Below are 13,797 nucleotides of genomic sequence, written 5' to 3'. Positions count from 1 at the left end.
ATAAAAATACTATACTATACTATATTGTCCATTAAGAGGGTTCTGTTATAATCCGATTTAAACAATCGATTTTCTTTTTTATCACATTTTCTCGAAGTGTGTGCTTTCGAAAATGTCTGTATAAAAGGATTTATTTAAATTCGTAAAATTAGCTAAGTTATAGATGTTTAAATTGCGGCGTTTAACTATCGTTTTAACAACTTTCGGATTTTGTATCTTGAATTTAGATTCGTCCAAGTCCTTAAGTAACTATGCAATACATTTCTTTCCATACGATGAATAAACAATCCCAAGAAGAATTACAAAGCGATATAAAGAACTGTACTTGAACACGTAGAGTTACACGTTTCTACTTTTCTCCAGAAAGTTGTTTCCTGGCCTGGTGTTGGCTTTCGAAGCAAGGGTCGACGCGTTTGAAATCGATCTTTTTATTACCAGCGGTTGGTTGCTGCATCAAATTGCACCGCTCTGTTTTCTTCCCCGCAGCACCAGCACGCTTCCAATTCTCTGTAGGAGATGCATATGGCCGTCCTTTTTTTCCTTCGCAAGGCGAGACGTCGCTAGTATCACAGCTCGCGTCGCACGCGACTCGCCATTTTCGACTAGCCCAGCATAAATCGCAACTTTTGCGCTTAAAACTTCCCGAATGGATGAAAACGATATTCTCGAACGATTCTCGGGGAAAAAATTCGTTCCGTTACACCCGTTCCGTTGGCAGGACTGAGAAGTCAACATGGCGGCCTGACACGTTGTATTTCTCGAAAGGTAATCGTTAAACGTGGTTAATTCGCTCCTCTCTGTCTAAAGTTCCATTCAAGTTCTAACGTTTCCCCTCGTGACTTACGTAATTCGCATTCTTTTGTTTTGTTTAAATTACCTTCATTCTCGCCTCAATTATCCACTCACAGTTCTATGCCGCCATTATCTATAACTTTAACGGTTCTGCGTATTTTTTATTTACAGATTTCTTTGTGAGATTTTACAAAACGGTAAAGCTTCGTTTTCATACAATGTCTTTCATAGCTGCGAAACTCATAGTGTAAAATGTATACTGTGTGATCTTCTATAAATAAAAAGGACTGAAAAAAATAATTACAATTTTACTTTCATCTCGCCCTATATATAACTATAAATATACTAAATTCTATCTACTACATATTGACAAAGCCTGTTCTATAAAATTCCCAATGTGAAATAGTATCATAAAGAATGTATACAATAAAAAGGTTTATTTCTAACTAAATTACTTTTTGACATAATTAATTTGACTGTCTCCCCCCTCTATCCATTATCTTCTCTCAAATTCCCATGAACCTAATCTAACCTAACTATAACTATAATCTAAATATTACAGAGGCACTGTTAACGAAACTACTTTCACAGTACTTCCACATACTTATTCGGCATATAAATAAATAAATACCGAACCTAACCTAACATATCCATAACCATAACCTAAATATTACAGAGACACTTTTAACGAAACTACTTTCATAGTACTTCCACATACTTATTCGGCATATAAATAAATAAATATTGAAGTTTCTTGTAGTCCCACCTTCGAGCAGAATAGTTCGGTAAATTTTCGACGTCCGTAAATACAATAATAGAAGCTTATTTTCGATCACTTTTATCCCATCGGCTGCGTGGGCAAAGATACTTCAAGTCACTGTTAACCGTGCAATTTATAACTGTACAACGATGCAGTCTATTAAAACGACAACCGCACGAGCGTCCTTCGGTCCGTCAATCAATTAGAATAGTCAGCAGCCTTTGTGTGGCTCGCGCGCATTCGCACTTTTCACTTCCATCTATCGGCGATAAACAAAGGCGAGCCAATAATTCGCAGGGAATCGATCGCCCAGCGCCATCCCTCGTTCATCTAGCGAAATTTACTTCGAAAAATCGTCGGATTGTTATGCATCACTACCGACCGTTCATTTCAGCGGAAACTAACCTCTCCAAAATGGAAGCATCGATTTCGTGTTTATCATCGGATCAATAGGAGAATCATGGCCCGATAAAAAAGTAAATTTGCTAGAATTTTTCCAATTTGTTCCAACGTTTCTCGCAATTAGGTAAGGTTATTTATACATCTTTGTTTCCGTTCAAATTTCTCCTATATTATATTTATATTATATTTTTATTTCTGTAAAACTAACCTCTCTAAAATGGAAGCATCGATTTCGTGTTTATCATCAGATCAATGGGAGAATCGTGGCCCGATAAAAGAGTAAATTTGCTAGAATTCTTCCAATTTGTTTCAACGTTTCTCGCAATTAGGTAAGGTTATGTATACACCTTTGTTTCCGTTCAAATTTCTCCTATATAATATTTATATTATATTTATATTATATTTATATTACATTTTGATTTCTGTAAAATATGCCTCCAGATTCCGCCAATGAATTATTTATTCGATAATTAATTCAGAGCCGCCATGTTTCTCACTGATCTCGTTATCGATTAGCATTTTCAGTTTCGACCTGATGATGCACTCTCATTGCACTTTGTAATAAATTATTTATCTTATACCACGTTCGCTCATGCCGGTATCTTTCTCCGTTAGTTTCCTTCGTCTCGCAATGTCTTCTTTCGTACTACTTCGACGTAATTAAGTTGATTTATATCGACGAACAATCTTTCGACATTTATACAAAGTACGTTCCTTAAGCTATTTTTAATTTTTAATCGGCACGTCACGGTTTCTTACTCGTTTTCATTTCTAATTATAATTGCTAATTCTGCTACTTTTACAGCAATTTAAATGCCAATTTAAATACTAATTTGAAAAAAAAAGGAAAAAAGAGGGAATTTCAAAAATCGTTTTTGGGTATGTAGTTTTAATCCGAATAAAGCAAACAGAGTTTTGTTTTCAAGTATTATGGACAATACCGATATGACCAATCAAAAATTCAAAGTTTGGTACATGATTTTGTGAACAAAGTAAAAAAGCAGTTTTTGTTACTACACCGGTTAAAATTCAACAGTTTGCATTCCAAAGAGCAGCACAAATTGCCGGTCGATAATGTAGCGTGAAACGCGAGCCCGGAACAATAATTAACCAGGAATCCCACTGCCATTTGCAACCGCGAAAATGGCTAAACTCGACCACTATGGGGCGCTGTACCTCTGTGGAAGCGGACCTAACCTAAATCCTATTAAGTCCCATGGGTCACTGAACAGTATTGGTCTGAACTGCCTGAGAGTTTGATTAGTTATAAATATATAATTTATCTGAAAAAAATAAAAATAAGGAGAAAAGAAAAAGAATTTAAAGAAGAAAATTAATAATTGCTCAGAAAGCAATCATTAACTTTGAAAATGGAGGCATTGGCGCCATAAGTATCAATATACATTATGAAAATAAACAGTTATCAATGGAAACCGATATTAGCAACAATGTAACTCGGTAACCTAGACCTGAACAATTCTAAGAAAACGCTAATCTTGAAACCGAATTAGATCATTCTAAGAATATCCGATTGAGGATGCAAACTCCGGGAAAATTCTAATTTAGCTACTGCCAGTGGGAACTGTAATAGTTCTGGAACAGCCACCATATTATGTCTAAAAGATGCGGATCTACTGCGAATTTACTTATCCTTTCACCGATTTATAGATCTTCAAAAACCAAAGAGAAAAATCATCTGTCAAAACCTAGTGACTTTCTCTACGAACCAATATAAGACTTCAGATCAAAATTTCTCAAGCTATCCGTACACTCGAAGTTAATTGCCTAAGCTAAACCAATATTTAAATTCCATTTAAAAAAAAAAATATTGTAAATTACAATATTTGAAATTCCGTTACCTAAGTAAATTACTTTGCTTGTGACAATATCTGCTAACTTTTCAAACATCCTGTTTATCCAAAAATAACCAAGAACTGGTTTGCAAATCTCGATGGAAACCGCTTAAGACTGCAATTACGTACTTCCTTATCTATCGGTAACCATTGACCTTAGAAACGTTTCGTACAAATGAGACGTCAGCGGAGTAAAAAGTTCACCAGAATTTACCAGAATTCGTCAACGCGGAAGAGTGTTCGCGAACGTGACTGCTTAGAAGGCTCCTTCAAGGCTCCTTTCGCGAGCATGACAGCTTCACTGGCACACATGAGCATCTATAACCTGTCCCGCGAACCATATCGCGCGTTAATATCGCCGGCTTATCGTTGGCAGTCGCGGTGCGTGACGCTCGCAAGCGTCCGCGCATGCGCGCACCACCGGCAGAGCTGCAACCTGCAACCTGCGCTCCGATTACATAACTCGTCATTCAGAAACGCGCCGTCTATGCGCACAAACAGGGTGTTTCGAAAGTAGTCGCGTCACTCGTCTAGCGATCGCACGACCGCAGTCTCGTGGACCACACTCTAGCGTTTGTCGCGCGGATAATTTTAGATTCAACGCGATCCCTGAATCGCGGAACGCTACAGTCATGCGAACGAGGTCTAAAGGGTGATTAGAGTATATCCGATTAGAAATTAATTCGGAAACAATCGATAAATACCGTCATGTTCTCGCACTTTGATCATATTTCAGGTTAGAACGAAGGTAGCGTTTGTCGCGTGGATAATTTCAGATTGAACGCGATCCTTGAGTCGCAGAACGCTACAGTCATGCAAACGAGGTCTAAAGGGTGATTAGAATACATCCGATTAGAAATTAACTGGAAAATAATCGGTGAATACCATCGTGTTTTCGCACTCTTTAATCATATTTTAGGTTAGAACGAAGGTAGCGTTTGTCGCGCGGATAATTTTAGATTGAACGCGACCCCTGAATCGGGGAACGCCACAGCCATGCAAATGAGGTCTAAAGGGTGATTAGAAAACGTCTGATTAGAAATTAACGCGCAGAAAATTGGCGAATACCGTCATGTCCTCGCACTCTTTAATCATATTTTAGGTTAGAATGAAGGGATTACGGCGGGTTTTCGCGTGTCTTCTTTTCAGATTAATTAGGTTAGGTTAAATGTAATAAATGTAAATCTGTCGCTGGAATAGCATCGAGGGACCATGGCTGATTTTAACGTACGTATACTTGATTTTGGGAATTAGGTTATGTCAATGACAATAAATGGAAAGTAACTAGCGCTCGAGTTAATTGATATTAGTTCAGTATATGTAATTTAGACCGGCTAACGTTCTCAACTTCCCTGATTTCCACGTTTCATTAATACTAGAAAGTGAAGTCTGTGCGAAGAGAAAATTCATCGCAGAAACTTTTCGCTAACCATGTGAAACCTCGAGAGGTTAGCGAAGGACAATTCTCATGGTCTGACATCTACCGGCGAGGTTCAAAATTCGTTCACTCTCCGCCATTTCTACGAGTCTACCTGTGATTACAAATGGATCATTTGTTTAAACATTAAACTGACCTCTTGGTGGCGCTGGTGGGGCCCTTTTCGGGGTGTCGTCGGCAGAGGGTGTTCTTTCCCTCATGCTTTCCTATGGGACCCCTTAGAGCCACCATTTAGGCGAGTCCACATGCCACGTCCTCCTGAAACATAAAATGGAATCTTAATTTTCTGTTCCGAGTGCTTCAACCTAACCTATCAGATAGTATTTTATACGAGGATCCAGCGAAGTTCAAAAATAATTTCGCCGTATATAAGCTTAGTTCGATATTTTATCACAGATGGCATCATTTTGCTCTAGTGGCCACCATATCGAATTCCCGTGAACGAATAAAATCGAATTCTGAGTACTCACGATCCACTCGATACGGTACCCGTCCCAATAAGCACGGAAAGCAGAGGCAGTGGATTCTGCGCATCGTTGGAACGAGGAAAAAAGTGGCGGAGAACCTCGTATAATCGAGTAACAGTATCGTGCAGGTGATATGAGGCTACGGAGGCACGCTCACAGTGATACATCGACGAGGATCGCGATATGCAAGGCGGCTAGAGCCCGCGAGACCTCTCCTCGTATCATTGAGACCACGTAGAAACACTTACAGTGGCTCTCAACTTGCAATCTAATCTAATAACAATTTATTATTCGAACTGTTAATACAAGAGCACATTCCATCGAGTTATAATGAAATTATAAACTGATGAATTAACGATGCGATGTCGAATTAATTCCGTTTATAGCATGAGTAGTGGTGGTCAAACTACGGCTCCTGTGAAGTCTTACTGAAATTTCCATACAGTTGCATTGATTCTTTTCATGAATTTGTATGCTGTATAAATACACGAGTGCTGTATAGGTTAAGCCATAGAACGTTCCCTATACCGCCATGTTGGTACTGTGCGTTCGAGGAAAGAAGGCACAGCGCGTTTACATTCTTATGGCTTACTGACTCCGTTGACACTTCCATGATTACAGACAATGACCTGATGATCTTCATCATCGGTTTTGACCAACAGCAATCACTACCTGTGATCAAGAGAGTGTCAACGGAATTAATTAGCGGTGAACACGCTGTGCCTTCTTTTCTCGAACGCACAGTACCATGGCGTAGACGTTACGTTAGTAGCGACGTGTAACATTTATTAACCTCTGCTTCTTTGTATACGAAAACCGGTGGCTTTGGAGTATATCTGATAGGCGATATGAAATAACAATTACCTTTGTCACTGTATTTTTACAGGGTTAACCTAGTAACTATTGTAGATGCCTAAAGGCGCACAAAAGTTCTTTTTCCTATTAAATTTTAAGTACGTACAGTAACAATTTAATATAGAATACAAAGAAATAAATAATATTGTTTTAACGTAGTGAAATATAGTGTTTTGATTATTATCTGAATATACAATAATTTCTCATAAATGCACACCTAACGAAAAGTTTCATCGTTCTCGGTGTACATCGCAAATGGATTCCTACCGTATGATATGGACAGTGCGTTTCAAAGTCTAGTGAGAGGGTTAACAACGCTCTGGACACCCGGTATGCAGAGGTTTGCGAATAAACGGAATAGCTGACCACCTTTCGCCCGAGAGAGATAGCAAATAATTATTTACGGATAACGCACACTTTTCAAACAATTGTCAGTGGACGATAAGTATTCTTGAAAGTTTGCTCTTATCGCGAGTAATCTGTTCTTTGTCGATAACCGTGTAACCTAGAAGCTGTACACCATATCGTACACCGAATTACTCAATATTTAGATAAGACTAGTTACCGATGTACATACTATCCTATCGTGTAATATAGCAGTTATTAATAGAAATAAGACGATATCTACAGCATCATTATTACTTACGTATCAACGATAACAACGAGTTTTAGGCTAAGCCCGTGATGGACTCGCAGCTTAAACTGCGCTTAAGTCGAGTTCGGGACTTAATCCTAGGTCAACGAAATTCTATTATTCGACCAAAAGGCAAACAACGGCGAAACAAAGTGAGACCATTTTCACGTCTCGCTGTGCTCACGCGTACAGCCATAACACCAAGGCCAGTGGTGCTCTGCCTCATATTTCCACTGCTATAATCATCAATCTCCGTGGAACGATAGGCATTTCGTATTATCGAAATATTGCACGGACAAACAATGTTGCTCCTGGCAGCAACCCAATGCCATTGGGACCGTGTGTCCCGGCAGTGGTTCTCAAGCGCGGCGCTAGCAAACGTCAGCATCAAGGATCATCGCGCATCGACGATGCTGGTGGCAATTCTCTCTTGCACTTCGCATAATGGGTATAATTGCGACGACTGCCAGCCCGTTATTAGACTTGTCGCTTCTTGAGAACCGTAGCAAGACCCGTATCACGCACCCAGTGGATCTCAATGAACAATGGAGCATTGTTAAGGGTTGATTTCAAGTGTATTCCGTTACGTGGATCATACAGGGTGATTCACTAGTGGCCTCAAAAGCAGCGCTGCCTATTCAGAAAACCTCATACTTGAAGCTATACAATGCACGCATATACACACGCATTCGTCGCGTTATCTTGAAAAGGCACGGGGCTCCTGCTGCGATGTTCGGCACTGCCTTTGTGTCCACTATTGAGTCACCCTGTATTACAAGTAGATAATTGAGAAAGGAATTTTGGATCTTTCATGAAAACAGCAAGAAGCATATAGCAGCAATGCTTGATAGATACACCTTTGTCACGAAAATGAGAGAATTTTCTAATAATAATTACTTCAAAAAGTAACTAGGGCAAACGCACTGATATATTTTTATGTCACTATACATAACTCAAAAGAGGCACTATTCTTAAGATATGCAGCAGAGTTTGATAAACCTGTCGTGGAAACGAGAAACTTTCATAACAAATAATAACCATACTGTTATTTCAAAAAAGTAACTAGGGCTAACATATAGGGTGCCCTAGCGACGGTAGTACAATCGAGAAGGAGGTGATTCTACATGCAGAAACAAATCGAAAAAGTAGAATAAAATTTTTTTATTCGAAGCTTCGTTTTTGAGAAAATCGACTTTTAATATTCACGAGTACACGTAACTATGCACTTAACTATGTCTTAGATGGATAGATCATCGATACATCAACATCGGTGGTACAACCAAGAAGAGGGTGATTCTACATGAAAAAGCAAATCGAAAATAAAGAATAAAATTTTTTCATTTAAAGCTTCGTTGCCAAGAAAATCGACTTTGAATATTCACCGAGTACGCTAGTGTACTAATGGTGCATCCGCCATAGACAAAGTTAAGTGTACGTGCACTCGGTGAATATTCAAAGTCGATTTTCTCGAAAAGGAAGCTTCAAATGAAAAAATTTTATTCTTCATTTTCGATCTGTTTTTTCATGTAGAATCACCCCCTGCTCGATTGTACCACCGATTCTCATGCATCGATGATCCATTCGTATAAACCATAACCAAGTGCAAGTGCACTCGATAAATATTCAAAATTGATTTTCTCGAGAACGAAGCTTCGAACGAAAAAATCTTATTCTTTATATTTTCGATTTGCTTTTTCACGTAGAATCATCCCCTTTCCGGTTGCACAACCGTTGCATTGGACGACATCCTGTATATAGCTCGAGTAAGAAGACACCAATTTTCAATAAGTGCATCAGACTCCATCGCCCTCCTGGGAATAAGGTTCCTAAAAGGGGGTAGGAAATAAAAGCCAATGAAGCAACAAATTTTTTACCAGACTATCCATCCTGAAACAACGCTGTAGCGAGGCCAGAGATTGACAGAGGATGACCGACTTTCACCACGAGGACCCCGCGTCTTGGAAACGCCAAGGAAATCGCTAATCATCCCAGAGCAGAGGCGCATTTGATCTGCTAGCAGAAACCTGAGATTCGGTAGGCGTTGGCATAGGCCCTGCACAAGCCACTTCGAAACGACCCTGGTTCTTCGTGGCTTGGTCCAGAGCCAAGGCAACGTGCACGACCCCTCCTTTTCCCTCTTTTCCGCCCCCTCGCCCGCTCCACTTCGCTTCCGTCTAGAGAGAGAGAGAGATCTGCTCAATCTCACGGGATTAGGAGACTATTTGAACTGATGTTACAGCAGTTCTGATGTCGGCCCCGATAGGTCACGGTATTGGTACGACTGTCGAACGTTGGAACAGCCATGGAATTCCTCGAGAGGAGACATTTTCCTCTGTCACTTGACTCACGGTTCGGTTAATTTTAGAAAACGCGATAAAATTGCTAGGGACTTTTCCGTTGGCTATATATAGGTCGGATATTTCAGTGACTCCCTTACGCGAACCAGTATCTAGTGACTTTTTGGGGGAGGCTGACTGCATGATATAATATGGTGTATATATGTCAAGTGCAAGTGAATCCGGTGTAACGAGATGAAGGAGGAATCCGAGAGCCGTGTAATACATCGGGTGTCTCGAAAGTAGACATGCATGCAAAAAGGGTAAAACGTATTAATTGTTTTTTTTTTTATTATTATTTTCTTTTCTTAGAAATACCAGTGGACGTTACGAGCTATTAATCTTCTTAATTCTTGGGTATATTAAGAAATCATTTCGTTGTGTAACCTGTGTCAGTAACAAAAAGCGAAAATCGTGGAGTAGAGTTCGGCATTTCCGACAGATGAAAAAGTGGAAATTCTAGTTGGACGTTTGAAAACAATTTCATGTTCGATGAAATAACAGTAAAAACGTGGCAAATGTTAAAGTCCCATAAATCAAAAGTCACTAAACAATTTTAATTCGATGATTACTTTATCTTCGTCAATTTCCCGATGCAGATGTTCTCAAAGAGATCCGCGTGGACGGAACTATTAGCAGCTTCTGCATGATCCTGAACTACCAAATCCATTTAACATGGCGGACGTCGGCTACAAGGGGCGACGAGTTTAAACGCTGAATCCCTATAAATCAAAAGTTGTCGAGGGTTCCGATGTTTGCTTGGAATACTGAAACGCGGCATTCCAGCGTGGAAAAGTCTGCACTGCACCACTGTTACTGGAACCATTCCATCCTCCCACCCTAACCTCATATTGTGTTTTCTCTCGTTCCGTTTCTTCTCGTTTTCTTCGTCTTTGCCAAAAACACGCTTAAACGACTCTGATATCGATCAAGTGCCTCCATTTTGTACCCTTCCGATCAGAGCCAGCTTTCACGTTAATTGAATCATCGATTTTCACCGTCGTTGAAACACGTAAACGCATCTTGCCGAAAAATAGGGCAAAATTCTAGGGAATTGAGAATTCCAAAATTCCCTAAATTTTGATTCGACTTTAATTTATGCCGAATGATAAATACGATACTGACACGAGATAAATAGCGGTGGAAATAATGGTAAAAAGGGAATTTTCTAAGGGTCGAATGTTATTCGCGTGGTTAGTACGCTCGCGTATCGACGTATCCACGTGCGTAATACCAAAATGGCTGTAGAGTAACCGTATCGATAAAAACGTTTCTGCGGAGAAAGAAAAGGGAGAATGAGGCTTGTTAATAGGAATCGAATTCAGGTAACCAAGTTTTTGCGACGTTTTCGAGGGTGAGAGCCACTGTGAACGCACATGACGTCGGTGTGTCATTGGCATCATTGAATAAAACCACCGCTGATGGTTACTTTATACCAAGCTTTATTAGCTGGTTGCGAGGTGATCGTGCCACGTTTTGCAACAGCGGCTTATTTAGAGTTCGTGTCCAACGCCGCGAGTTTTTACGCTTCCGGCGATCACCGCGAAAGCTCGCAATCCCGGCTTTTTATACGGCCACTGGAAACACACGGCCCATCCCCTTCCGAATACTATCCGTTCGATTAACATCGTGTTAATAAAATTCGTATCCCTTTTATTCCATAAAATTTTAAATACTCGAATAATTGTACTTTCCTCGTTACATTTTTTATTATTATTATTTTTGTTATTGTTATTATTGCGGCCCGAGTGCTATTCGTTCGTTTAACATCGTATTAACAAAATTCGTATCCTTTTTATTCCACAAAATTTGTAACACTCCAATAATTTTATTTTTCGCAGTACTCCTTTTATTATTATTATTATTATTATTGTTATTATTATTACCACTATTATTATTAAGGATAACGAAGCAGCATTTTTTCCGAGTTGCTAATTACTTCGTGGATTTTATATTACCAGTATTTTTACGGTTTTATAATGCGAAATTTTAGGTACCTAATTATTTTTAATCCCTTTAATTTGTTTTTCTTTTTTTCTTTTTAAGTCAAACACAAAAATTTGTCTTATCAATTAGTATCCATTCGATCAAATCGTTCTTTCAAAAAAAAATTTCTTGATATTTGTATAAATATTTATGTCATTTTATATTACGATATCTGGGACATCTGATTATTTTCAATTATTTTCCGCCATTTTTCTATATCGAATATAAAGTTTCGTGGTCTACCTCTTTACAATTACCTACTACCCATTCAATTAACATTAGCTTAAGAAATGTCAGTTTAAAACAAAAATTTCAATAGTTTCCCTTTTCTTGGACAATAAAAAGATGCGAATCATTCACTTTTGATAATTATTCATTCCATTCGCGCTATATTAACAGTATTCCACTTTATTTATATATTATAAAATTTTTAATACTGAAATTTTTCCCTAACCTTCGTCTCGTTTTATTTTTCATCGTGTTTAAATGGTTATTAAAAAAGAAAAAATTATCGGAGCATTTTCTGAGGTGAATTAGATGGTTTTGATTGGTTCATTAATCAACTGTAAGGTTATTAATTGATCGGCATGTTACTGTTCGTGTCACGTCACACGATATTTAACAACTAGTGGTCGTTAATCGACAATTATCGGTCGTTTTATAATCGCAATCATTATCATGACTGCCAAATGGCCCGAGGCATTCATAATCGATGATAAATCGCATGTTAATTGATGTAAATCAATCTACGATAGATTATAAAAACATAAACGACCAAATTCATTTTTTATCTTCTTTTCGACCTCAATTAAAATAATCGATTTTTATATAAATTTATATTCGTCCATAGAAAATCGATTTTAAAGCGGAGGAAGCAATAAATAAAACTCCGATATTAAAATCTTCACTGTGGATAAACTTTCTTGGGTTATTAATTAACCCTGGGATTATTATAAATTAACCCTTTGCACTCGCAAGTTTCCTTACTATAAGGAAGTAGCTATTCGAAGCTTCTCTGTTATATATTCGAAGATACCCATTGCAATAACATAAAAAAAAAAATATTTAGAAATTAACACGTAGAACTGTTACGTTTCATTATTTTATTTCAACGTTGCATTATTCCAAATTTAATATCGACTATCAATCTTTATAATTTTGCTCTCCGTGGTCATTCGCCATTTGAGTCGAGGCATCAAAACAAGTGGCGCCTGAGAGCCATCTGTCGGGCGCAAAGGGTTAACACTAGAACCACCGAACTAGTCAAAATGGTTCCAGAATTTTTATCTTCACATTACCGGAAATGTATAGTTAATAATAATAAATTCGATAAACTGAAGAGAAATGTATAACTACATTTAAAATTACATATTTCTATTAATTAATTATTACCATTATAAGATTGTAATTCAGACAGTAATTGTAATATTAATAAAATTAAAACAATAATAAATATTACAATTTCCTCATAATTCCCTACCTGGATTAACAAAATTATATTTACTACAGACTTACTGTCCAATTTTTTTTTTCCCATAATATATATATTTGGAAAATGTATAATAAATTAGAAATTGGGTACATAACCTATAAAATAAAAATCCACCAGCCTTGTCCTAATTCTTTACAATTCTTTATAGTTTCCATCAGCAATATCGAGTAAAAAGATAGGAAATGTATGAAGATTTATGAAAATATATAAACACTTTTATGCCATTTATCGCGATTTATTAGAATATTTAAATAATCGACTGACATTGAGAAGTGAACAAAGCAGAACTTCGTTAACGACTCCTACTCATTACAAAGGCGACAACGAGCTGCTATTAAGGAAAAATGAAAGTGAATCAATTACGTAAGAGATACGTAAATGGCAGCAGCATTATAATTTTAATAGGTCACATTCACGATCCGATGAAAAATCAATGTAGAGGGACTCGTGAAAAATGAGCTTGGCTCGATTGAAATATGAATTTTCAGGCAGGAATTTGTTAAACAAATTTGTATAGATTGGAGATGAGGAGTTGATGAGCCTTTTTGTAGAGAACTGTGAAAATAAACAGCCCGGCCACGTGCACGTTGTATAAGCATACTCTGGGAATGACACGCGAGCCTACGTTTATGTGAACGTCACGCGCAATACGTTCGATGGATATTCGCGAACAGTGAGTATAATCGGAGGATCTAACTTCTGACGGGCATGTATGGAATAGAATTAATCGACCTTCTCTCTAATTGCGAGCTTTGAGGATATTAAAAAAAAAAAAAAAAAAA

General features: G+C 38.0%; 1 protein-coding gene across 1 annotated transcript in view; it reads right to left on the bottom strand.

Annotated features, from left to right (window-relative positions):
• LOC108547734 (titin) overlaps positions 1–13,797 on the bottom strand; it is a 98,371-nt gene that overhangs the window by 53,284 nt on the left and 31,290 nt on the right. The window contains 1 exon segment of the mRNA XM_017900377.1: positions 5,382–5,503. Within this exon segment, the coding sequence (XP_017755866.1) occupies positions 5,382–5,445 (64 nt within the window). The 5' untranslated portion in view covers positions 5,446–5,503.

Source organism: Eufriesea mexicana, unplaced genomic scaffold, assembly GCF_001483705.2.
Source record: "Eufriesea mexicana isolate 0111107269 unplaced genomic scaffold, ASM148370v2 scaffold1172, whole genome shotgun sequence".
Taxonomy (NCBI): Eukaryota; Metazoa; Arthropoda; class Insecta; order Hymenoptera; family Apidae; genus Eufriesea; species Eufriesea mexicana.
Note: the sequence above shows the minus strand (reverse complement) of the source record. Positions and strands in the feature narration are given on the sequence as shown.